Here is a 27,911-nt window from a genome sequence, read left to right on the forward strand (position 1 = left end):
TGTTATAGTACGTACAGAATGACTTTGACAAATAAAATTGACAAATAAAGTAAAAATGGCGCGTGATAACTCAATTTTTACGCACTATACAAAATCATTTATATAAGCCATGTATGGTATTATATCACAGATATGTTACGTTCTTATAGCCCTACGATCTATATAACCTACTACGCACATGAAGCTAGGAATCACCTTAGCCGTGTGGCGTAGCAGACCCCCTCTACGGCTATTTTTGTTTATTAAATAATCATAATATCGGGAGAGTATCATCATTCCATATCTAAACTATTACAATATTATAAATAGATAAAGTTTGTAAGTTTGTTTATAGTAATCTCTGGAACTACTGAACCGATTTTGAAAATTCTTTCACTAGTAGAAAGCTACATTCTTCCTTAGGGGCATACATACCCGTGCGAAGCCGGGGTGGGTTGGTAGTTTTTCTATATTTATCTGACCAATTTAATTATTTATTGCCATTTTTATTAATATTTTAGCACACTCTATGTAAAATTCCTGATAGTGGTTAATTAACTAGCTATAGCTGTGACTTCATTCACGTAGATGGAGTTTTAGTTTAATCCTTAAGGTATTCTACATTTTTCTTAGGTTCAAATATGTAATTTTTAGTATAGAAGTAACAAAAAACTGGCACACTTTTCAATTCATAATATTATTGAATTACTGTAATAAATGTAATCATTCACGCAATAATGTTTTGATCGGAAATTCTTTTGAGCTCTTTGAGAATTGATTAGATCACAGGAGAAAACATTTTTTTACAAGTCGCTTGGGAATTTATCCTTGTCGATCTCAAAAATAACCCAAATTACTTAATCAATATACTTATTAATTAGTGTCGATTCTGAGGTTTTTCACTAAACTAAAGTTATAATATGTGCCCTTTTTTCATCTGCGGTAGCCTAGTGGTTAATACTACTCCTTTTCGGGAGGTCGGGTGCTCAATCCTAGGGGGGTAGAGACCACTAACTTTTCAAAGTAATGTGCGTGTGGAGTTTTAGTGCGTACAAAATGTGGCATATTTTCTTTGAACTAACTATAATCTATAGTATAAATATTGGACATTTAGAAACATTAATTTCAACATCAAATATCTATTAAGTGTCTACAATAAGTAAAGTTCTTCAACACTTGTCCCCAATAATATCATTTATCTCTAAATACTTATATAAACATGTTAAAACGTCGTCAGGGTAAACGCGTAAATACCTATAGCTTTTTACCACCAAGACTTCATTTGAGGTTAACTTTTTTACAGAGTAAGGGCTAATTCGCACGAGAGCTTTTTTAACGTCCGTTAATAAAACGTTCAAAAAGAACAAATGCATTCCCAAGTATTTGTTCACAATGTTAATACCCGCCAACGTTGGGTTTTAACGCAACGCTTTGATAACGCTCGTGCGAATTAGGGCTTATTGGCCCGTTTACATGGCGTCCAATTCTACTCGGCCGGCTTTTGTCAAAAGTAGGTAGGTATACAAGGACTCGACTTATTAGAAACTGCGATAAACTGGTAACGCCACTATGTCATCTGCTATCGTGGGGTTGAGTATTAATTGCGTTTCTATTATAGTTCCGAAAGAATTTTTTAATTTGCCCATTAAACAAATTTAGACATTGTGTTAATAACACACTTATTAAATTGATTTATTCCTTTGATGAATTCCTTACTGACAAAGATGCGTGGAAATAAACGGCTGAGCTTTCAGCGATAAAGCGGAATTTACGTTACGAAACTAGTGGCCGATATTAGGGTTACGACATTAATTTCAATATCAATTGCATGTGTAAACATCGAATTTCGTAATGCATGCATTTGATAGTGACACTAATTTCGTGCCACTAATTTCGTAATACAAATTCCGCTTTAGGCCGCCTTTTGTATTCCACTTCCTCCTTCTTTTTCTTTTCCACATGTTTGTATTCTTTGTAATGCGCTGTGGTGTATAAATAAAGATATTAATAATAATAATATGCCGTGTTCTTCTCAGTTGAAATACATCGATGGTTGAAACGCATAGTAATAAAACTTGTTGAAGCTGCGCCATAGTTGTAATTTTATATTTTTTATAGTGGAGTTGTCGTCATGTAAAAATAATCCTGGACAGCTGGTCGAAGAATTACCCACTGCGCAGGACCGAGGTCAAAGTTATTTTTATTTGGTGTTCTTGCGTAGTCATGTCCGTAGTATTTTGCAAGTTATAGGCTGGTTTCTCCAGTCATGAAGACTTTACATGAAGCATTTAGAGTAGGATGCCCCGTTGGAAATGATGCTCGAAGACGACTCTTCTTTTACGCCTACTGGAAAAGAAAAAAAAGTGACTTTGTATTATGAAAGTACTTACTAGTGGATATCCGGCGTGTACTACGCAAAAAAAAATGCCCCTAACGCATTGTTTTTTTGTCTAAAATCATCTTCATGTTGCCTTTCTAATGAAACAAATTTCGGGCATAACGCTTGGACGGTTTCAAAGTCTATAACAGACATAAGTAGAAACATTTTTTGTTGTGTTTTATATCTTAAAAGAAGATACAAGTGTAAATTAAAAATTTTCAACACCCCCGACAAATCATTTTCAAATAAATAATTATGTATATCTAGGCAACGTCCATCTTGACAGCTTGACATTATTTTGTCAATTGACACTTGAATATTATGAACCTAAGGGTTATCTAACCTTCTTTTCTACAAGAAAACTAGAAAATAGCTGATAACTTTTAAACGGCTGAACCAATTTTTTTGGATTATAGCTAAGAACACTCTCGATCAAGCCACCTTTCAAACAAAAAAAAGTAAATTAAAATCGGTTCATTCGTTTAGGCGCTACGATGCCACAGACAGATACACAGATACACACGTCAAACTTATAACACCCCTCTTTTTGGGTCGGGGGTTAAAAATATAATTGAGTTAAAAGGTGTCGATTTTTATAGAATTCCCGAAAATCTTTTACAAGTGAACGCCTATAAATCTACTGTCACAATTTCAAGTTTCGAACCCCAGTGGAGGCTGTGCGTTAATAGATCAGTCAGTCAATCAGGGCAAGACCTTTTTAACCCCCGACCCAAAAAGAGGGGTGTTATAAGTTTGACGTGTGTATCTGTGTATCTGTGTGTCTGTGTATCTGTGTATCTGTGTGTCTGTGTATCTGTGTATCTGTGTGTCTGTGTATCTGTGTATCTGTGTATCTGTGTATCTGTCTGTGGCATCGTAGCGCCTAAACGAATGAACCGATTTTAATTTAGTTTTTTTTGTTTGAAAGGTGGCTTGATCGAGAGTGTTCTTAGCTATAATCTAAAAAAATTGGTTCAGCCGTTTAAGAGTTATCAGCTCTTTTCTAGTTTTCTTGTAGAAAAGAAGGTTAGATAACCGTTAGGTTCATAATATTATGTCAATAGACAAATGTCAAGCTGTCAAGATGGACGTTGCCTAAATACATAATTATTTATTTGAAAATGATGTTTTGGAAAACTCAAATACTTTGGATCGTCGGGGGTGTTATAAATTTTTAATTTACACTTGTTATGTATTCGACAGTTATGTACGGTTGGCTTCATAATTCGAGTAGCAATTCCGCGAAACCATTGCATCAAAAACTTCTCGCACTTATGACCTTTTTCTATAAACACGCCACACACACCTAACGCATACGTGCATAACCGTGCCACGCGAATGTGATCATTGAGGTGCTAAACGGCCTTTGATTGTACCTACATATATATTTATAATGTGGACCTACTTATATAATATATTATAATATTATATATTGTGTATATTATGGGGTTATTTTAAAGACTAGTGAACCGATCGTGATAATTTTTTCGCTAACATTATTGACGTGCTTTCACGAAGGTTTTTATAAGGGTGCATTTGGGTTTTGAATGCATGAACTCGTACCTTCAGGCCAGAATGTAAATCGACCAGCAGCATCCGAGGAAGTGACGGCATCGTGTCGCCGAGATGGTGAGAAACTGCTTGCTGGAACGTAGCCAGCGTTGGGGCTTGGAGATCCGCCTGAAAATAATAATGACTTTTGAATTTGTCTTCAGACGACCGACCTGCGGTCTAATTGATTTCGGCAACTTTTAATCCCGGAAAATCAAAGAGTTCTCATGGGATTTAAAAAAAAACCTAAATCCACACGGATGAAGTCGCAAGCATCGTCTAGTTAATAATAAACGAGCAAGTTAAACCTTCTTTCGCTTCCATCTAGTTTAGCGGATGTATAATATGTCTAAGTGAGGCTTCTAAATTCAACAGGTACATTTATGTAAGGTGCCACTTTTCTGGCTTATTGATATTTAACTATCGCGATAGAGGTCGCTATTTCACTAGTAGGAAAATGTCTTGAAAATGTACTTAAAAGAAAATGTTTGGCCCTGCATAAACTCGGGTACCTTCGTTAGACGTTTCGTACTGTTACCACAGATGGCGTTTTAAACTTTACATTATGTATTCTGAGACTATATTCAAATAATAGTGGAACGCGTGGAACGGGTGACAGCACATAATATATTATATCTGTCGATCACGCTAGCTAAGCAACGTTGACACAAGTCAGTAACTGGATGGGTGACCGATTTTGAAGATCCGAATTTGACCTTTTCGTTTTCTCCGAGTAAGTACTTATCCACATGGAGGAGTTGCGGGTAATATCTACAGGCATAGCTCGCATTTTAATCAAGTGCTGAAACCTGCCCATAAAGAAAGAAAGCTTGCAGCTTGAAGGCGGATATAGAGTACTGTTATCTCGGAAAGTGGAAGAGTATCCACGGGATTTTACAAACCTAAATCCACGTGGTTGTCACGGTTGAGTCACGGGTATCATCTCATAGTCTATGTTTGTATAGAATATAAACGTTAAACTGCAGAGTAGTTAGTAAAGTTCAATAGCACTAAACCCTACTACTACCCGCGAACTGCGGATAGATATAGTAAAATTGTTTTCCTGTCGCTCGGTGCAAGAATTGTATATGAATTGAAAGAGATAGATATATGATTTACCATCAGGCCAGTACGAGAAGCGTGATACGGCCGTGTCGGAAGATGAGACGAGGTCATGGTGCCGGCCAGGGGAAAACCCACCGGGAGCGGCATATACGGAATTCGGGCTGGAGGATCCATCTGTGAACAGAAAATGAAGAGATTAGACTTGAAAAATTGACAGACTACAAAGTGATCCTAAAAAAGGTTCCTTTTACTTTTTAGGTACGGAACCCTAAAAACAGACTGCTCAATTCGGTCTGTTTTAGCTACCCCTTTTTTTAGGGTTCCGTACCTCAAAAGGAAAAACGGAACCCTCATAGGATCACTTTGTTGTCTGTCTGTCTGTCAAGAAACCTATAGGGTACTTTCCTAACCTAGAATCATGAATTTGGCAGGTAGGTAGGTCTTATAGCACATATAAAGGAATAAATCTGAAAACCTCGAATTTGTGGTCAGATCATTCAAATAAAATTAAAATGTGTTTAAATTTTCAAAGTAAGATCACTATACCAGGTGGGGTGTCATATGAAAGGGCTTTACCTTCTAAAACAGATTTTTATTTATTTTTATGCATAATAGTTTTTGATTTATCGTGCAAAATGTTGGAAAAATACCCGAGTACGGAACCCTCAGTGTCTGACTCACACTTGGCCGGTTTTTTAAAAGTCTGTTAAAAAGTGGATCTCACCTAAAGGTACATTTATAGCATTGTAAGAGTTCATTGCCATCGGCTGCATCGTCTGCAACTGGTTTTGAAGCTGAAACAGAAATGAAAAATAGACTGAATTAATAGCACCACTCGTGAAGTAGGTGTTTAATACTACGACATCTGCAAGGAAAAACATTGTATCTCACTCTTTAGCGATTTTGAGTTACAATCATATTCATAGTGAACAAAAATGCTCTTTTTAGGGTTCCGTACCTCAAAAGGAAAACCGGAACCCTTATAGGATCACTTCGTTGTCTGTCTGTCCGTCGTGTCTGTCAAGAAAACTATAGAGTAATTCCCGTTGACCTAGAATCATGAAATATGGCAGGTAGGTAGGTCTTATAGCACAAGTACAAGAATAAAACTCGCCCTTGGCCGGTATTTTGCGCTCATCCCTGTATCTCAACTCAGTCGCGTTGCGATTTCAGGCAGTGGAAAAAGATTCTGTCAGCATCCACTGACGATGGTAAAATAGTATATTTAGTTACACATACTTGTAACTCGCAAAAAATAATAAAGTACTTAGAATTATAACATAATATAAACTATTTTACCTTGCTGACAAACATTATTAACGTTGGAAGGTTAAATCTTTGACGCGCTCTCTTGTAAAGTTACGAAAAATGAGATACGATGTTTTTCCTTGCAGGTGCCGACTAGCGGATACCTGGCGTGTGCTACTATGCTAAAAAAATTGCCTAATGCATTTTTTGTTGGTCTAAAACCATCTTCGCATTATTGCATTTCTAATGAACTCGGTTAGGGGTACATCGCTTCAAAGTCTATAACGAACATATTTTTGTGTTTTATATATCTATATCTACATAACTCTATCTACTGTAATAATAGCTTCGGTAGCTGAAAGGTCGCTGGTTCAAACCCCATGACATAGGCCAATAATGTGAGTAGGTATGACAATAGTGTAACGGGCCCTTCAGGGTCAAAATAATGTGGGTGTCTACTAGTGAAAGAATTTTCAAAATCGGTTCAGTAGATTAAGAGATTACTTCCTACAAACAAACTTACAAACTTTGCCCCTTTATAATAATAGTGTAGATACTTAGAGAATCAAAGCTTTGTTAATTTCTAATAGGAACCATAAAATTACCTAACCATAGAGAATCGGGGCTTTGTTAATTCCAGATTTAAAACGCCATTTTAAACTCATATTATTTTCATTGCTGCTATCAAATTCAGATTAAATTTTTATTGGCGTATCAACAGGCCATAAAAGTGCAATGGTTTGCAATTTGGAGTATGTTTGGAGTTAAGGCTACACCGACACATTTTCTAACACTCATCGTGTTACAGAGTAGGTATCGAATGATGAGGTCATGACCTAAATAGGTTTCTTTATCTATGCTCAGTGACATTGGGACGGGATGATTTTTGACAGCCTCCCTGGAGAAGTGGTAAGCGTTGGTTTTATTAATGAGAGGTTCCGGGTTCGATTCGCAGGGGTTCGGAATTTTATAATTTCTTTTCTGGTCTGATCTGGTGGGCGGCTTCGGCCGTAGCTAGTTACCACCTTTCCGGCAAATCCGTCAAATTCGGTTCGGAATGCCGTTCCTACCGAAACTATGAAGCGCATTTTATAGCTAGGACAACATACCTGGCCTTGCAGCTGGTGTGTGGTGAAGGGATTCACTGGGGACGTCTGGTGCGGCAACGCGGGCGAGCAGCCTGGTGGACTGCGACCCATATTGCCGCACCCGCCGCTGTAAGTTAGACCCGCTGTCGACTGGGTTAGCCACGGCCTGGAAGAACAATCTCTACTGGTAACACTACATAAAATAAAGTAAATAAATTCATAACATTTTAAAACGGTAGAAGTATACGGCCCCTAATAACTAAGTAGCTATATAACAGCATGAAATAAATATTACATAATATTAATATAGCTTTTAAGTAGTAGTTTAATAAGTATTTTTAGTAGGTATTACAACGGTCGACAAACTAATGGCTGGACAAATTGATATGTTTTTGATTGAAGACGCATGTGGTAGAGTATATGCACCGCTTACTACGACCGGTAGAAATTTCGTTACGCTATAATAAGCGCATTGAATATTTCTATGCTTTGTCGTTCACTGGTCTGTGGTAAAATAAGGCAACTCCTCCTTTCAAATTAACCGACCAATCGCGCACCAATGCCGCGGCCGCTCCTTCCTCACAGATCTTGTCTAGAGCAAAAAGATGAAACAATGTAACTTGTAAAGGTAACTTGCAACGCGCAAGAACAAAACTTCGGAGATCGAACTTAGCCTTTTAGCACTGTTATTATGATTACGTTTGAAAATTATTGTTAAGCTGAAAAGTCAAAGTACAAACTTTGGTCCAATTTTAGAGTTCCGTACCTCAAAAGAAAAAACGGAACGCTAAAAGATCACTTTGTTGTCTGTCTGTCTATCTCTCTGTCTGTCTATCTGTCCGTCTGTCGTGTATGTCAAGAAAACCTATAGAGTTGACCTAGAATCGTGAAATTCGGGGAATTTTAATCTTTATACGATTTCAATTTTAATATAAATTAAATCTTTTCTTTTATACCAAGTAAAGATAGTGTGTAATCGAAATGTATCTTAACGACATTTTGACCGCTGTAAGACCGTTATCTCCCTCTAGGCACTTAAGTCCTCATAATCTGTTGCCAAGTGACCGGATGACCCTTTGTCAATAATGTCATAGCTTACAGCACCTGTCGCCTTAGTACGAAAGTTATGATTAAGTATCTTAAAAACAACTAAGTATATTACATATACCTAGCGTTTTTAGGGTTCCGTAGCTCAAAAGAAAAAAGAAACCCTTACAGGATCACTTCGTTGTCTGCCTGTCTGTCTGTCGTGTCTGTCAAGAAACCTACAGGGTACTTCCCATTGACCTAGAATCATGAAATTTGGCAGGTAGGTAGGTCTTATAGTACACGTAAGGAGAAAAATTCGAAAACCGTGAATTTGTGATTACATCACAAAAAAAATGTGTTCATAAACAAATAATAAATAATCAGTATTTTGGATTTCCAAAGTAAGATAACTATATCAAGTGGGGTATCATATGAAAGGGATTTACCTGTTTATTCTAAAACAGATTTTAACTAAGACTGTAGTACGGAACCCTTGGTGCGCGAGTTTGACTTGCACTTGACCGGTTTTTGTACATTTAATTATTATTTACAAAACGTTAACATTTCTCTTGCCAAACTGGTCGTCGAATTTATAAGCTACATATATAGATAACATGCAATATATAAAATATTTAAACATTTCAGAAATTATGTATACCTAAGTATTATATAGGTACCTATGTATTTAAATAATAGGTTAGGACTTAGGATAGACCGAGTATCCTGATTATGAAATCTACCTGTCAGACAAATAACAGCTGTTATCACGCATATTATGTTTTATATCGTGCGTTTATTTAATAAACATACTAATAATAAACGTAAATATTTTCGTTATTAATTAATTTGTTGTTACATGTCACCGATACTTAACATTACCTCAGACATAATACATAAACAGTTTAGTTTCTATTAATTTAATCTGAAATAGTCGATTACAAATCACACTAATATTATAAAGGTGAAAGTTTTTGTGTATGTGTGTATCTTTGTTACTCTTTCTCGCAAACACTACTGAACGGATTTTGCTGAAATTTGGAATGGAGATCGATTATAGCCTGGATTAACATATAGGCTACTTTTTACTCCGGAAAATTAATGAGTAATCACGGGATTTTTAAAAAAACCTATACCCACGCGAACGAAGTCGCGAGCATCAGCTAGTAAAAATAAATAAGTTAAACTTTAAATACTTGAAACCTGACTACTGTCTCATAATTATTATCATTATCATTTAATATTACCTACCTATATTTTAATAATATCCTCCTGACCGAATTTCAGCCTCGACAACCAATCACCACAGAGATTCAAACACGGTTTTCGGATTTTTTCCTTTATTTGTGATATAAGACCTACCTACCTGCCAAATTTCATGATTCTAGGTCAACGGGAAGTACCCTATAGGTTCTATTGACAGACACGACAGACGGACAGACGCGCAGACGGACAGACGGACGGACCGACAGACGGACAGAGAGACAGACAGACAACATAGTGATCCTATAAGGGTTTTTCCTTCTGAGGTACGGAACCCTAAAAATATTCGGAATTCAATTCGAAAATATGGATTCGTCTGGGATTGACGCAAAATGGTTAACGCCCACGCTAAATTTTTGTCTTTTGTCAACGAGAAGTATGCAATAGGTTTTCTTGACAGACACGACAGACGGACAGATGAACAGACAGACAGGCAGCGAAGTGATCCTCTATAACGGTTCCTTTTTTCCTTTTGAGGTACAGAACCCTAAAAATTACAGATAAAAATGTACTTACGTGTCATATCTTGGGTATGAAGGTGGATACGGGGAACTGGATCCGAAGTAATTCCTTGGGCCCAGTTGAATGGACTGCATGTGAGGATGCTGGACCATGTGGTATCTATCGCCGAAGATCGCCTTTGAATAGGGCGTGGAACGGAAGGGTCTCTTCATTCTCCGCCGCCGCCTAAAGTTGCCGTTCTCGAACATATCGCCACATTGCGGATCTAGAATAAGTCTATGCTTACCACGAAAACTAAAACTAAACTAATTACTGGACTCTAAGAACTGCACCTGATCCGAATCTGACAAAATTCAGATCTAAAAACATGCATTTTGCAAACTGTATCATATGTAGGTACATTGTTAACCTAATAGTGGATTATACCGGCGTTTTGAGTTTCAGCAGATGTTGCATGCATATTCACTCTTCATGAGTCTCGGTTTCATATCGGATGCAGTGCGCAAGCGTTCATATAAGTCATATTGTGGATGAATTGGAGATATTCTGTTTCAGAAAACGAAACTTAAACACAGTGTGCAACTCCTCTTATAAATAGTAGTACTACTTCGGATCGAGAACTCTTGGATTCAGATCGGATCCATTGCATAAACACCTTTACTTAGACTGCATTTGCTGTGTTTTCTCTTAACACACTGATAACAGTATATTTTGACATTTCTTTAATGAAGTGGTGTTAAATTTGGCATATCACCAGATTTTTGCATGCGCAGTTACGATTTTAATCTCGCTAAATATTTATAAGCATGAAGGAGGCCTAATTTTTAACACAGATAAAAAAAAGAAAAAAAATCGTAAGCAATTCGCAAAGATTACAACTAGATAGTATTCGCTTTGCTAAAATATTACGTGAATGTAAACAAATGTAAAAATAAATCAGATCAGTCGCGAATTCGCAAGCATAGTATTAAAACCTTTTAAGTAAACAAAGAGAAAGATTTACTAAAAGATTTTTACAAGCACTTTTACTTAATTAGTTTTAGGTGAACCAATTAGTAAACCATCTACAGTTTTGTTTACTGAAAAGTATACAGTCGGGGAAAACCACTACTTAACTATTTCAGATAATGAAACCAATTTCGCAGGTCAGCATAAATACATTTTTGAGTTATTGGAGTTAATAACCTACCAAGAGTCCAATAGTTCCCCTTCCTGTCGCCACCTCCTTCCCTCGGCACCTTGATGAAGCATTCATTCAAGCTCAGGTTATGCCTAATAGAGTTCTGCCAACCTTTCTTATTCTTCTCATAGTATGGGAATTCCTTAGTGATATAAGAGTATATCTCACTCAAAGTAGCACGTTTAGTTTGACTGTGCTGTATAGCCATGGTTATCAGCGCAACATAGGAGTATGGGGGTTTGGCCAAGTTTGGCGACGTCGGTGTGGTGGACTGAGGCTTCATTTCGGAAGAGCTGCCGGGGCTGGCTGGCGCTGAAGACTTTGGGTTAATCTTTGTTTCGTTGCTGTAAACAATGGATATTTTGTTTAAACGTCGTAAGGCCAAAACTAAAATATGTAAGGAATATAAGCCCAAAATACTGGTTGAGGTATTTTGACATGAATGTTAAACATATAAGTATAGCTATTCGATTTTAGCCTTATCATCTGACTTGGAATAATGCGGCATATAACTATAGGATCTAGTATGTTTTACATAAGTATACCGCTTGTCCGGGGAGTAAGTACCTACACAAAGGAACCTTTTAACTAGACCAAGTTTAAAAATTATTTGACATTTTACATTACATTTATTACCTTTACAAACTCTAAGTTTCCAATTTCATGAAACGAGATTGACATGATTTCAAATGAAAAGAGACTTTGTGAAATAATATGGTACACTGTATAATGTACTCGTATTCTATCACACTAATATTATAAAGGAGAAAGTTTGTATGTGTGTGTGTGTGTGTGTGTGTGTGTGTGTGTGTGTGTGTGTGTGTGTGTGTGTGTGTGTGTGTGTGTGTGTGTGTGTGTGTGTGTGTGTGTGTGTGTGTGTGTGTGTGTGCGTGTGTGTGTGTGTGTATGGGTGTGTGTGTGTATGTTTGTTACTCCTTCACGCAAAAACTACCTGTTGGAATTAGCGCTTTCGTCCCTGGATATAGGCGGCAGTGATAGAGTCTGATACACCCGTGATAGTTCCTCATCACCTTTGATTGTCGGATTGGAGGTATCAGGGCCATTGTCCTGGAGGCATAACCGGCTGTCATACGGTGAACCTGGGGGCAATAAAACTGGGTGTTATAAAACTCATTTATTTACATTTATCATTCTTTTTGTACAAAAACTTGTGGTAAAGATTAAGATGATTAGAGAAAATTTCATTTGATTCCTCCTTCCAAAGGGAAAACTTTACCATTACCGCTTAAGTACAGTACCGAATAGGAAAACTGCCAACTATGAACAGATATTAGGAAAGAAAATTTTTTTTCTTTTTAAAGGGAACGCTTTTGGAAGGAGAAAATCAAAAGTATCGTCGGAAAATTCCTCTCAGTATAATAGACCAGGAGTCTCCAAACGTTTAAGCCTAAGGGCCACACTGATTACTTCACTCGTTCAAAGCGCCAAAATCTATCTAAAATTAATTTATAGCTGACATTACATTATTATTACAATGTAGTCATAACAAACAGCTATGGAGCGCCTATCAGGCATTTTCAGCTCACTGTCAGAGTGAACTAGAGTGAGGGAGCTCTGGATTTGATCCTGGATGGATATCTGTCAATTTTGTATTTGAGCCAATGATGTGAGAAGTGAGTTTATCTCATTGATTTTTAACCCCCGACCCAAAAAGAGGGGTGTTATAAGTTTGACGTGTGTATCTGTGTATCTGTGTGTCTGTGTATCTGTCTGTGGCATCGTAGCGCCTAAACGAATGAACCGATTTTAATTTACTTTTTTTTGTTTGAAAGGTGGCTTGATCGAGAGTGTTCTTAGCTATAATCCAAAAAAATTGGTTCAGCCGTTTAAAAGTTATCAGCTCTTTTCTAGTTTTCTTGTAGAAAAGAAGGTTAGATAATGGTTAGGTTCATAATATTATGTCAATAGACAAATGTCAAGCTGTCAAGATGGACGTTGCCTAAATACATAATTATTTATTTGAAAATGATGTTTTGGAAAACTCAAATACTTTGGATCGTCGGGGGTGTTATAAATTTTTAATTTACACTTGTTATAACATGACAGTTCACACAGAGCAAAAACGGCGAGCATTATAATATTATACATTGATTATATAAACACTTAGGTATATATTATTATTTATACAAACTCCCTCCCCACACCTCTTCTTGAAGGAATGGGCCGTTTGTACCCTCTACTATAGCTTTATGAGCAGTATAGTTACAAAGAGCCTGAATATTCGTTGTTTACGCTACCGGCCGGCGAACCAAGCGATTCCGAGAATCCCATATTGGGAGGCACGTACGCGCGAGATTGGCGAAATCTCGAATGTTGTATTACTTGAATTACATACCTAAAACCGAAGCAAAACGCATTTTGCTGATATTGTTTAGCTTTAAAATATGTCGAAATTGCTGGTGTTGCGGGCAACCTCCATGCCGCAGTGGAAGCACTGTGGTTGTATAAGTGTAAGGTCCCATGTTCGATTGTATTCTAATTTTTAATTCGGTGGAATTCTGACAGATGTTATTTTAGACATTAGTTGGCTAATATGTATGAAAAACAGGGTTACCCCGAATTACCTTAAATCCTTCTCAATATAAATCAAAACCGAAGTGCGAGTCGGGCTCGCGCACCGAGGGTTCCGTACTCGGGCATTTTTCTCAACATTTTGCATGATAAATCAAAAACTATTATGAATAAAAATAAATAAAAATCTGTTTTAGAATTTACAGGTAAAACCAACAAACCTTTCATTTGGGTATAGTCATCTTACTTTGAAAATTGAAAATACTAATTATCATGAACACACATTTTAATTTTTTTTTTGTAATGTAACCACAAATTCACGGTTTTCGGATTTTTTCTTTACTTATGCTATAAGACCTACCTACCTACCAAATTTCATGATTCTAGGTCTACGAGGTGTACCCTATAGGTTTAGACACGATAGACGGACAGACAGACAGATCACAAAGGATCCTATAAGGGTTCCGTTTTTCCTATTGAGTCGCGGAACCCTAGAAACCATTAGCTGCTCTATTTATTTTTACGGATTACACTTCATACATAATGGACCTACCTACTAGAGAAACTATATTCCATGTTGTATTTGGGAATCATTTAAAAGGTTTTCAATCCCCATTTTACGCGGCATTTATATCTGCATTTCGATTGGTAGCACGTTCACGTAAATATACAAATAATAAAATTGGAGTGTCTGTGTGTAATGTAAAAATCAGTTCTTGCGTTGTACATATTTTCTATGCAACGTAAGAAATGTAACCATAATATAATCACTACCCATATTATAAATGCGAAAGTGTGTTTGTTTGTTGGTTTATTGCTTTGTTAGTTTGCCCGTCAATCACGTCGCAACAGAGAAACGGTATGACCTGATTTTTACATGGTTACACGAGTAGTTGAAGACCTGGCGAGTAGCATAGGCTACTTTTTATGCCGGAAAATCAAAGAGTCCCTACGGGATTTTGGAAAATCTACATCCACGCGGACAAATTCGCGGCATCACCTAGTAAAACAATATAGATATCTAATGGTACACATCCTGATTGATTTATTTAGAGTTACACAGTTTGATTTATTTAGAGTTACAGTCTACATTTAAGATACATAATATTATATAAGATTTCATAAAGGAGATAGAAAAACCTCACTGACTAATCTATCAACGCACAGCTCAAACTACTGGACGACGGATCAGATGATGTATTATGACGTAGACATCCGCTAAGAAACAGTTTTGAAAAATTCTATCCCTAAGGAGAAAATAGGGGCTTGAAATTTTTGAAAAATTGACGAATAAGCGGGCATAAGCTAGTATACTATATTAGGGTTGCCGATTATTTCTCATCACATGCTACTGAGGCTTGTAGTTCAAGGAATGCGTCAGAATAGGAAGGAATTTTTGAAAATTCTACCCCTAAGGGGTAAAAAAGAGGTTCGAAAGTGTAGTCCACGCAGATGGTGTCTGAAACTAGTAGGTATACTAAATTAGGATTGTCGATTATGTCTCATCACCGAGCTACTGAAGCTTGTATTTCAAGAAATGCGTCAGACAGCAGCAGGATTTTGAAAATTCTACCCCTAAGGGGTAAAATAGGGGTTTGAAAGTGTGGTCCACGCGGACGGAGTTGCGGCAAATTAAGTTAGTATATCTACTATATTAGGGTTCCGTACCTCAAAAGGAAAAACGGAACCCTTATAGGATCACTTTGTTGTCTGTCTATCTGTCTGTCCGTCGTGTCTGTCAAGAAACCTATAGGGTACTTCCCGTTGACTGAGAATCATGTTTGGTAGGTAGGTAGACCTTATAGCACAAGTACAGGAATAAATCTGAAAACCGCAAATGTGTGGTTATATCATTTAAAAAAAATGTGTTTCAATTTTCAAAATAACATAACTATACCAAATGGGGTATCATATGAAAAGGATTTACCTGTACATCCTAAAACAAATTTTTATTTATTTTTATGATTTATCGTGCAAAACGTTGGAAAAAATACCCCAGTACGGAACCCTCAGTGCGCGAGTCTGACTTGCACTTGGCCGGTTTTTGGGGTTGTCGATTATTTCTCATCATCGTTCTACTGAGGCTTGTGGTTCAAGGAATGCGTCAGACAGTGGAGGCGAAGTCCGCGCCGGTCGGGTTCGCAGCGAACAGGCATTGTGTCGTTCAACAATGCGTATTTATAAAACATTAAAACCCGTATCGATCGTGAAATTAATAACAAATAACAATTGTGAAACGTTCGTTCGGGGCCGTGTGCGAATTGCCCGGGTTGAGTAACGTGTTACGGATTTTCAGCCTTATTGGAATCATTACGTGCAAATTGCGAGTTAATACCTACTTACTTAAGATTAACCTTTTTACTCGTTCTCTGTACAAGAGATTTACCTCTTTAAATCTGTATATGTAAGTAGAAAGGTGAACTTTCTACATTGTCGAGATCTGCATTAGTGTGAAGTCGAAATTCCACGAATGCGTCCGAAGCGATTTGCCTCCTCATTTTTAATTCAAACCGCTAGGATATGGAACACCGTTCCAGCATCAGTTTTCCTCTCCAATTTTAATACAGGTACCTTCAAATCAAGAATAGTCATCTTTTAGGCAAGGGTGCGCATCTAGGCTGCAACATCACTTGCCAGCAATCTAATTGCAGCTAAGCGCTAGTCTATTAATTAAAAAAAAAAATGTTTTTAAATAAAGTTTCCTGTAGGTACTAAATAACCGAAGATAACGATAATCACAAGAAGAAAAAATTCCGATGAATTGAGAACCTCCTCCTTATTTGAAGTCGGTTAATAATACCTAATAGGTATACCTACCAAATGGGTGTCAATTAGTATAAACAAAAGCAGGGGGTTAGAAGTCGTGTCGAGTTCTGCTCGCGGCCAAAAGTAGCTAACTAATGCTTGCATAGATGATCGAATTACCATCGGCGAATCGGGCTAATTATGAGCAACTGAAGTATTCCCGTAACTTTGCTTGGCTTAGATTATATTATTTTATCTAAGAGCATGAGCAGAGTGAACTAGAGTGAGGGAACTCTCGGTTTGATCCTGAATCGACGGTATGTCAAATATATATAACGCTATGGTGACGTAAAATCAAAAAAAAAAAAATAGGGCTACTTTAGGGCTACCTACGTCAAATGACTAACGTTTGACGCCTGCCCGTGACGTCGAAGCCTCGACGTTTTGTTAGAAGTTCCCTTAACAGGGCTCTCTCCGTCACTCGCTTCATACAATCGTAGTTCCAATTTCATTTGAATATTAAGCAACCAAAGTCCATGAAATTTTGCAGACATATTCTAGAAACTAATATCTGTGTTCTAATTCATAACTAATTCATGGGATGGCTATGCCAAATACCTAACAGCTTGATGCATTGGATTCGGAAGACCGACGCGCGGGAGATGTATTGTCACTTGTGACGAAGCGCTGCGCTTTTTAATTCTAATTTGCAAAGCTCGGAACATAAATAACTATAAAAAAAGGGTAATATCCAAAATTTATAATCTAATTCAGAAAATTCTTCCAGTGAAAGATAGTTACATAATCTCGGAGTGCTGCAAAGCATGAAGATAATAATGGACCGAATTTCGACCACGGCACCCGATCTCCATAGAGATTAGCCAACTGTGCGGGAGATATTATAGTACACAAACACAGGTGTACTCTCTATTCCCTCTATCATAGCCTGTTGGGACGAAATCTGACACGACCGGAGAAAGATCAGCTTCAGATACCGCTTTACGTGCTCTACGAGGCGGGGGGTGAAACTCTGCTAAAGTGCCCGGCAAACAGAGGTGAAGTGGGGGAAAGGTGGCGAATCCGGAAAGCGAACTTCGACGTATCAACCAATCGCATGAATGGCGGATTCGCCAGCCAATGCATCAATGCTCAAATTTGCCGGGCACTGCATCTTCCTAACTCCTCGCTAATATTTAGAATTTTTGAACAGAAAAGTCCAATACCAATCTATTTTTTAGCTTGACCCGAAAATTGAACCCTGGACCTCGTCATCTGCAGTCGAACTTGGCAACCACTAGCCAATGAATCAATTATAATTATATCCAATATATTATATCTAAAACGTACCTACACCGCTTCGTAATGAAGATTTTCCTTGTAGATTCTTTCAATTAAGACAAGATTTTCGAAATATTTCAGTGAAACTGAAGCGAATATTTACTTTTAAATTTTCCTTGAAGCTTGAACTTGGACTCCTGAAGCTACCGAAAAATGTGATAACAACTGCTAAATAATACTTCGATTGAATCATCACACTAATATTATAAAGGTGAAAGTTTGTATGTGTGTGTGTGTGTGTGTGTGTGTGTGTGTATGTTTGTTACTCCTTCACGCAAAAACCACTGGACGGATTTGGCTGAAATTCGGAATGGAGGTAGATAATATCCTGGATTAGCACATAGGCTACTTTTTATCCCGGAAAACCAAAGAGTTCCCACGGGATTTCGAAAAACCTAAATCCACGCGGACGAAGTCGCGGGCGTCAGCTAGTGTTTGAATAAAACATTCAAAAATATAATAAACTCGGAAGTGTGTCTATTTGTTTGTTTGTAAAGTTTTTAAGCTTCAATTACTCAACCGATTTCAATATTCAACACGAAGCTACATGTAATAACAGGATAGGGATATAAATTACTATTTATCACAGGAAAAATATAAAATATAAAATTAATTAAGGTGACTAAAATAAATGAACATAAAAAAAAAACAACTAAATAAATATTTTTGGAGACCCCCACTTTTTTTGATGTAACATCCGCCAGGTCAATTTTTTTCGTATAAAATATAGCCTATGTCACTCGGTCTCTACAACGAATCAATTGACACCTCATTCATCAAAATCGGCCCAGTAGTTTAGCTGCTTACAGTGAAACACACAGAATCTGGATACAAACACACATACATTCCTTTTGGCTTTGCCGCAGTTGGGTAAAAATTAGAGGTGCCCGGAATCAAACTATGGAGTCCCCTAATAAGAGAAATTATCTACATAACTACCGTGCAGTTTGGCGGCATTTAAATTGTAAGATATTTGTTTGTGCATATCATAATAATAATTAATAAATAAATTTAAAAATAATTATCGCTTATAATGAATAACCGATGGATTCTCCCTTTCATGTACCAACGCAGCATCGAATTGAATATAATTTGAAAATTAAATATATAATATGATATTAATTAAAATCATACGCTAGAATTAACATAAAAATTCTTTTTAAAGTGTTTTTAAATAACTGTGGCCTTGGTATCTACCAAATAGAGTAAATTAATGATAATTTTTAGGAATAAAAAACCAACTTTAGTAAAAAAAAACATTGAAACCATGTTGCAACTGACAATGATTTTATATTTTTATGATTCTTATTATATTATCGATCGACTTCGTCCACGTGAACATAGGTTTTTAATCGTGCGGGAACTCTTTGATTTCTGGGATCTTTCAGCCACATCCGTCCAGTAGTTTTGCGTGAAAGAGTAACAAACACACACACACGTATACCTATATAATTATATATATATAAACTCTCACCGTTATAATATTAGTGCGATAGTGTGACTATGGATAAACTAGTACTAGTGTACCATAGATTGTACTTTAGAGCGGTTACGCACTCAGCCGATCCGAATCCGTGAAAATACTGATATAAAAATCTTGGACTGAATTCCGATAAGTATTGCTTACGCACTAATCCGATCTCTGATCCGAATCTTAGTTAAGTATACAGTTTTTGACATATCTACGTCATATATGTCCGATTTGAATCCGAGGCCCATCCGAGATATTCTCACGTATGACGGAGTGCATAAGCCACCATACAAATAGTTCTATGACTACTTCGGATACTTCGTCCTTAGTTTTCCTTAGTTTGCTTATAAGGTAAACAAGTATGTAGCTTCTCGTTGGAATGCGTAAGAGGCGCACTTTGAAAAGAGCAATCGCCGAGTTTCTTGCTGGTTCTTCTGAGTGGGAAAGGCATTACAAACCAATGGTAGATATGCATTTGACCATTTAAAAATACCTACTTGTAAAAGTCTAATTGAATAAAAAAATATTTATTTAATTATTTTGATTGTATAATTAACATTAATATAGGTAATTATTATTAATATAGGTAACTATTGCTGACATGGAACTATTGATGAGTAGGAAAGAAAATTCAGTATCGTTAAACATAATATGTCGTTTCACGATTGTATCGGGAACCCTGAAGCAAGACAAATCTAATGACGTACTGATCATTTATCAAAATTGTTTGATGTCGAGTAGTTACGAGTGGACATAGGAACGGACATACTTACATACATACAGGTCAAAAATATAACCCCCCTTTTGTGCTTCGCCGTAGTCGGGTAAAAACTCAATGCATTGAATAGCATTTCAGTTTACGGGGCAAAACCTAATATAGCCAGCAACGCTATTGTAGAACCGGCCCCGGTTTTGATGTATTGCCACCATGTATACCTTTTCTTTACTCGAGACAATATTTGCTTTGCACGGAATTAACGTTTTTACCCAATCACGAGAGCGTAGGTGTATAAGCTCTGTTAATCAACTTGTAATATATAACTCAAAATTTAAAAACCCCGAAACAAAAACCTCTATAAGAAAACTAGAAAAGAGCTGATAACTTTCAAACGGCTGAACCGATTTTCTTGAATTAATTATAGCTAAAAACAATCTCGATCAAGCCACTTCTCAAACAAAAAAAAACTAAATTAAAATCGGTTCATTCGTTTAGGAGCTATGATGCCACAGACAGATACACAGATACACACATCAAACTTATAACACCCCTCTTTTTGGGTCGAAAAACCTCGAGGCTTCCATCTACAAACACCTGGCAGATGTCAAATGTAAGCAATTAAACGACCAGTACAAAACTGCTTTCTTCTTACGCGCCATTTAAACTTATGGGTCAGTTTTTGTCATGTCAAAAATATGGTTCTCCTTTAAAAAAGGACTAAAATCGTATTTTTGATATGATATTTCATATTTGACACATAAAGTTAAAATGGTGCGTGAGAACTCATTTTAAACGCATTATATGCGACTTGGATCTTGCGTCGTGGCAGCGTGATAGACAGTAGGTATAAAATACTATAATAACTATATTTTAAATCTTTGATTTCACGTTACCTCTACCAGAGTGAACAAGAGTGAGGGAGAAGGGAAGGAAGTCATATTATCAGCTGTACCAATTGATGATGCCCGCAACTTTCTTCACTTGAAGGATTTTTTTAAATTCCGAGGGAGCTCTTTGATTTTCTGGGACAATTAAATTCAAAATTCAAATTCAAATTCAAATTCAAATTATTTTTATTCAATTAAACTTTTACAAGTGCTTTTGAATCGTCAAAATAATCTACCACTGGTTCGGAATGCTGTTCCTACCGAGAAGAACCAGCAAGAAACTCGGCGGTTGCTCTTTTCAAATGTACAATTTACAATAATATGCCATACTGTATACAAGCAATTAGCCTATTTCGCCCCCGGGAATGCAATCTATATCATTACCGAATTTCGTCCAATCGGTTAAACAGATGGGCTTAATATAACAGGTCAAAAAAATAATAGATAGGCAAACTTGCTTTCGCATGTATAGTATTAGTATGAATGTATGGATAATAATGAAAATGCGTGGGCTTCTTTGTACTCTACTAGAGTATGTGGGAGGTTAAAAGCAAATTACTGGTAGGTACTCGTGGGTATTAATCAAATTAAGTAAAACTTATTCGTGCATATATTTTAGTTTATTTATCAACTTTACATCAATTACAATTTATTAATTGATACACACACATTCTGTAAAATTATATATATTGCAGATTGTTAACGGGATAATGCTCTTTTATTAAAACTGACTTAATACGTACTAGGTAAGTAAGTACGATGTTAATTGCTTAAATCACACTAATATTATAAAGGCGAAAGTTTGTGTGTGTGTGTGTGTGTGTGTGTGTGTGTGTGTGTGTGTGTGTATGTATGTTTGTTACTCCTTCACGCAAAAACTACTGGACGGATTTGGCTGAAATTTGAAATGGAGATCGATAATATCCTGGATTAGGACATAGGCTACTTTTGATCCCGGAAAATCTAAGAGTTCCCACGGGATTTCGAAAAACCAAAATCCACGCGGGGAAATAACGGTTTAGGCCATAGTCTGCCACATTGGCCTAGTGCGAATTTACAGACTTCACACACCTTTGAAAACATTACGGAGAACTCTTGGGACTAAAGATTTCCACACGATGTTTTCCTTTCATCATTAAATCAAGTACCTAATACATCGAACCCCCAACCTTCCGAACAGAGAGCAACCACTAGGCACGCATTTATAATATTAATAAATTCTGTTATATTAGATATTAATATGGATTAAGATAAAATTTTGAATCCAGGACCGTTTCTAATGTAGTCATCCTACTCTGGCACGAACTTGAACGCTTATAAAATTATTTACGACCGTGCATTGTTCATTCACTAAGTTGATGGTCGATATAAAGTGTCAGCGGTGCCGGAAACTCATTGATAGGTTTAATACAGCTGAAAATAGTGGGTTTGATTCCCTGGGCGAATTGCCCCACCGTTAATGCCGTCCGGTGTGCATTTAATGCAGTAAAATAGGAGCTATTTTCAGGCTTGATCCTTGAGAGTTACTGGTTTTAGATTGCACGTCACAGGTCTAAAGTTGACCACAAAATACAGAACTGGTGTAGAAGTGGTAAGGTAGCGTGAATTTGTCGCTGTGCTGATGGCTAGTAAGATATTTAGACATTTTTGTTGGAAACGGTTAGCAGTTATAGACGACGCTTGATTTAAATATAAAAACTTTTAGAGATTGGCAACCAATAATCTCATTTACAATTTTCTTTCTAAGCTAGGGAACTTTTGGTGGATGAGCCTGACTCGGACTAGACCGCTTTTTTGTTGTAACCATGGCTTTGTGGGCTTTAGTTGAATAAACCAGTGGTTCATAGAAGCGCAGTTCAATAGGTGTGACCAATAGGGTGGATTTTCCAACAGCAAAATATACGCGGCATGGATAAAAAACCGGCCAAGTGCGAGTCAGACTCGCGCACTGAAGGTTCCGTACTCGGGTATTTTTTCCAACATTTTGCACGATAAATCAAAAACTATTATACATAAAAATAAATAAAAATCTGTTTTAGCATGTACAGGTAGAACCCTTTCATATGATACCCAACTTGGTATAGTTATCTTATTTTGAAAATTGAAACACATTTTAATTTTTTTAATGATGTAACCACAAATTAGTGGTTTTCAGATTTATTTCTGTACTTGTGCTATAAGACCTACCTACCTACCAAATTTCATAATTCTAGGTCAAATGGAAGTACCCTATAGGTTTCTTGACAGACAGACAAAAAAGTGATCCTATAAGGGTTCCGTTTTTCCTTTTGAAGTACGGAACCCTAAAAATTGGTATTAATCGGATTTTAATTTCGGTGGACAGGTTCTTTCAATTTGGTGGGGGAATCACTTCCCACCAAAATGAAATTATCGGTTATTCAGTCATTTTATATCGGTTATTCAGTTTACAGCGTTTATAGCTGTGCATAGGTGGGTGAAAATATTTCTGTTTAGCACTCCAATCCAATCGTATTCATCAAACTACATACAGGGTTGCCTCCTCAGTCCGATTCTCTATTATACTATAGAAGAAATAGTGATGACACGCAAAATGCATCTTTACGTCAATTTTGACACCTTTTCTTATAATCTCTATCAAGTAAGATGCCACAAATTAGGCCGCAAAATTTATGTAAATTAAAAAGTTCAAACTTTGCTGACAAACAAAGAATTACAATAAAAACAAATAAGATCCATTAAAATTCAGGCATCGGGTCCAGTGGATACCTCATGGAAGTGTAGTTTCTCATTTTGAGGGTTCCGTACCCCAAAAAGAAAAACGGAACCCTTTTACTTTGTTGTCTGTCTCACTTTGTTGTCTGTCTGCCCGTCGTGTCTGTCAAGAAAACCAAAGGGTAGGCACTCCTCGTTGACCTAGAATCATGGAATTTGGCAGGCAGGTAGTATAGGTCTTATAGTAAGTAAAGGAAAAAATCCGAAAACTGTGAATTTGTGGTTACATCACAAAAGAAATATCAAATGTGTTTCAATTTTCAAAGTAAAATAACTATACCAAGTGGGGTATCATATGAAAGAGCTTTACGTGTACATTCTAAAACAGATTTTCGTTTATTTATATGCATAATAGTTTTTGATTTATCGTGCAAAATGTCGGAAAAATACCTGATTACGGGACCCTCGCCTCGGTGCGAATATTATAGATGCTAAACTACGTTTTCACAGCCAACCGCTAAACCGATTTTAATGAAATTTGGTACAGAGTTAGCTTACATCACGGGGACGGACATAGGCTTCTTTTTACCTCGAAAAATCAAAAATTTCCTACGGGATTCTTAAGGATGTTTAACCGATTTATATAAAAATTGGGACAGAGGTAGCTTACGCCCCGGAAATTGACTTCCGCATTTTTTATCCCGGAAAATCAAACAGTTCCCACGGGATCTTTAAGATCCTAAATCCAAGCGGACGAAGTCGCAGGTATCATCTAGTATGTTAAATTTATTTCATTCGTTAGGTGGCAACCCTAACAGGGATATTATTACTTTGTTTTATCCCCTTCATTATGGAATGATGCTGAAATGATTGCTGTTGTTGATGATCGAATACACAACATAACTTTGTGGTGCTAATTGAACGGGATTAGAATTCACTTGCCAAATACCTGATCATTCCTGTTCCTATGTTTTTCAAATTATGAAGACCATCGTCCTCATAGTTTTCTTCAGTCTATCGGTCCGTCTGTCACAGTCATTTTAAAAAGTTGTAAAGTTTAAATCCAGCACAGTTAGGTATAGAAACCTGTCCGCCTGTCATAACCATTTTAAAAATAAACTGCAAACGTTGAAGGTAAAGTTGAAAAAAAAAATTTTGATACACTACGCCCGCGTAGATTTAGGTTTTCAGGAATCCCGTGAGAACTTTTGATTTTCCAGGACAAAAAGTAGTCTCTCCATAGTAGCCCGTTCCCGGGATGCAAAATATCTTTGTACCAAATTTCGATAAAACATTTAAACGGAGGATCCTTTAAAATTCCGTGGGATTACCAGGATTTGGGAAAGCAATTCCTTACAGCAACAGGGTTGAAGAGTTGAGTCCTCGAGGTCAACGATAAAGTCTTTACTTGGTATAGGTACCCCTAATACCAAGTATACCAACATTAATTCACTGATATTAAGACACTAATTCCTGAAAGGCCGGCAACGCATTGGCGGTTCTTCTGGTACTGCAAATATTCATGGGCGGAGGTAATCACCTCACTCAGATGTCGTTCACTCGCTACTTTTATTTCTTTTAATACAAGTATAAATTAAAAATTTATAACACCCCCGACAAGTGAAGGTTACAGTAACTAGAAAAGAGCTGATAACTTTCAAACGGCTGAACCGATTTTCTTGGATTATAGCTAAAAACACTCTCGATCAAGCCATCTTTCAAACAAAGAAAACTAAATTAAAATCGGTTCATTAGTTTAGGCGCTACGTTGCCACAGACAGATACACATATACACAGATAGACACGTCAAACTTATAACACCCCTCTTTTTGGGTCGGGGGTTAAAAAGGGAATTCTACACCAAAATTCCACTTGAGTGAAGCCAGGAGGAGTGAGCTAGTTGTGTTGTACAAGCGTGTAACGCATACCACACTCTATGTTTACTTTACCACATCCATGTACGGCGGCTGGTGACATCATCATACACGGACGATAGTCATCTGTTATACCTTGTTTACACGGGCTTAGTATTTGTCAAGTACTAATCACTTAGTACTAACCTGCATAGTGGCAAGTGGAAAGTAACTGTTTACATGTTGGAATTAGTAGAAAGGTACTATTGACCATGGCAGACATTCGAAATGGATCGCCGTCGGAATCTCAACGATGGTAGAGGATCTTGAAAGAGAAACGTTAAAAGAAAACAACAATACACGTTGTATAGAAGCAGCCATTAATTTAGGAAGTCAATGTTATACATGGAACTTAAAGTTTAATTTACTATTTATTTGTTTCTACGGATTACTGGAAATTAAGTTTTGAGTTCCTTGGTTTTTTTTTAATTCAGATACAAGTTAGCCCTTGACTGCAATCTCACCTGGTGATGATGGAGTCTAAGATGGAAGCGGGCCAAACTTGTATAATAGTACACGTATTTTCGCTTGCCGGTGCCATTTAAATTGTTGTGGGGGTATTGACTTGTCGCTAAGTAAGATCGACTTCTCTTCATTTACACTGGAACAAACAATGATACCTACTAAGCACTAATCCAGTATTTCCACATTAGGTATTAGAAAAGTTCACGGCAGTTACTGAACTTGTAACAAAACGTTGAGCCTTCGCCTACACTGGGAAGCGTCAAATGTTACCTACATTTGAAGTAAAAAATACTAAGCGTTAGTTACTAAACCCATGTAAACTTGGAATAATATGAATACGTAGTAATAACTCTCATATTGCAGTATTAGAAAACTTTGAACGCAATTTATTGTTTCCTTCTACGACCTCCACTAGCGGGATTCAGCAAATGATACGAGTTATGATAGTTCGGCATTTGGCCACACTATTCAGGATACGGCGAATGTTTTGTATTTGATAGGTTTGACAAATCAGCCTTAGTAGTAAAAAAAAGTAGCCTTAGTGATAATCCAGGGTAGAAGCTATTACCATTCCAAATTTCAGCTTTTTGTCCAGTAATTTTTTTTATGAAAAAGTAACAAACATACATACAGACAACACAAACTTTCGCCTTTATAATATTAGCGCGACTATGTGGAGATTAACATGGTATATCTATATCTTACTACATTAGATATTATGATGAAGTGAACCATTCAAGCGTTACGCCAGTTACTCTACATGGTAGGCAAATATTAATTATCCCTGCATTTGCTTTAATCAAAGCACTTCTATTGAGGCTGGCATAGTAAAGCGGGCCGGAACAAATCAGGTACAAATGAAAACGGGTGCCGAGCCTGTGAAGTCCGACACAAAATACGCGACGCGAGTCTCTTCGACGCCAACGTCAAACGCAAAATGTCAAAGGACGTACGTACTACGCTACGCAAAATACGAAACAGAGGGGTATCTCCGTAACTCATGATCATCACCATCGTCATCAACGAATGATATACGTCCACTGCTGGACATAAGTCTCTTGTAGGGACTTCTACACGCCACGGTCTTGCCGCCTGATATCGTCCGTCCAGTGGGGGTCTTCCAACGCTGCGCTTTCCGGTGTAAGGTCGCCATTCCTGCAACCCCAGCATCTATCAGTTTTTCCGTCCGTCTGTCCGTCACTCGCTCTATGCAAACATCTCTCATTTAAATAATTCAATAAATAACAAGTGTAAATCTGTGTAAATTAAAAATTTATAACACCCCCGACGATCCAAAGTATTTGAGTTTTCCAAAACATCATTTTACACAGACACACAGATACACACGTCAAACTTATAACACCCCTCTTTTTGGGTCGGGGGTTAAAAATATTTTTTATTCAATTAAACTTTTACAAGTAGGTACCTATTTTTTATTTATTCTAACTTGCATTGGTTTGGAATTCGGTAGCTTCCATAGACCCTTGTCACATTAATTGTATAATCTTACAGTGTCATAACATTTATATTGATGTTAAGAGTACATAAACGTCTATATCGATATTTAATGCGTGGCAAAGTTTACAACAGTTTACACCATAATTGATTTGACGTCGACATTAATCGATTTTACCATTTGTATCGTCACCTACAGGAACGATCTCGTAAAATCGATTACTTGCGATATCAAATCGATTATTATTCATTTGCGATTACTTTATCATTATTGCATGTACATGTTACTTGCGCTAATACATGCGTGAAAGCACGGAAAATGGTTTATTTGTAAAGATTATTTAAAGGTAAGCACCCATTAGGGATACGGACAAAATGAAGAGTTTATATACAAAACATTCATCACCTCAACCCATCGGCAGCCTACTACTGTGAGCAAGCGTTTCCTCTC

The 27,911-nt window shown here is 37.0% G+C and overlaps 1 protein-coding gene and 1 long non-coding RNA gene across 4 annotated transcripts in view; one reads left to right on the top strand and one right to left on the bottom strand.

Moving 5' to 3' along the window:
• Positions 1–407: 407 nt before the first annotated feature.
• Positions 408–27,911, bottom strand: part of LOC123880634 (forkhead box protein L2-like) — a 75,738-nt gene continuing 48,234 nt past the window's right edge. For 2 of the 3 annotated variants that reach the window (XM_045928846.1, XM_045928848.1), the window contains exons 4-11: positions 12,195–12,342; positions 11,252–11,586; positions 10,117–10,327; positions 7,333–7,477; positions 5,700–5,769; positions 5,030–5,149; positions 3,923–4,039; positions 408–2,325 (exon numbers count right to left, since the gene is read on the bottom strand). In XM_045928846.1, the coding sequence (XP_045784802.1) occupies positions 2,255–2,325; positions 3,923–4,039; positions 5,030–5,149; positions 5,700–5,769; positions 7,333–7,477; positions 10,117–10,327; positions 11,252–11,586; positions 12,195–12,342 (1,217 nt within the window). In that variant the 3' untranslated portion in view covers positions 408–2,254. The remainder of the gene's footprint in view (positions 2,326–3,922; positions 4,040–5,029; positions 5,150–5,699; positions 5,770–7,332; positions 7,478–10,116; positions 10,328–11,251; positions 11,587–12,194; positions 12,343–27,911) is intronic. The other variant, XM_045928847.1, reaches the window with a different exon arrangement.
• LOC123880635 lies at positions 5,840–26,892 on the top strand. The gene is made up of 3 exons (XR_006799305.1): positions 5,840–5,924; positions 12,785–12,790; positions 26,881–26,892. It is a non-coding gene; the product is annotated as an uncharacterized LOC123880635 (long non-coding RNA).

The sequence above is a fragment of the Maniola jurtina genome, chromosome Z (assembly GCF_905333055.1).
Source record: "Maniola jurtina chromosome Z, ilManJurt1.1, whole genome shotgun sequence".
In the NCBI taxonomy this organism is placed as follows: Eukaryota; Metazoa; Arthropoda; class Insecta; order Lepidoptera; family Nymphalidae; genus Maniola; species Maniola jurtina.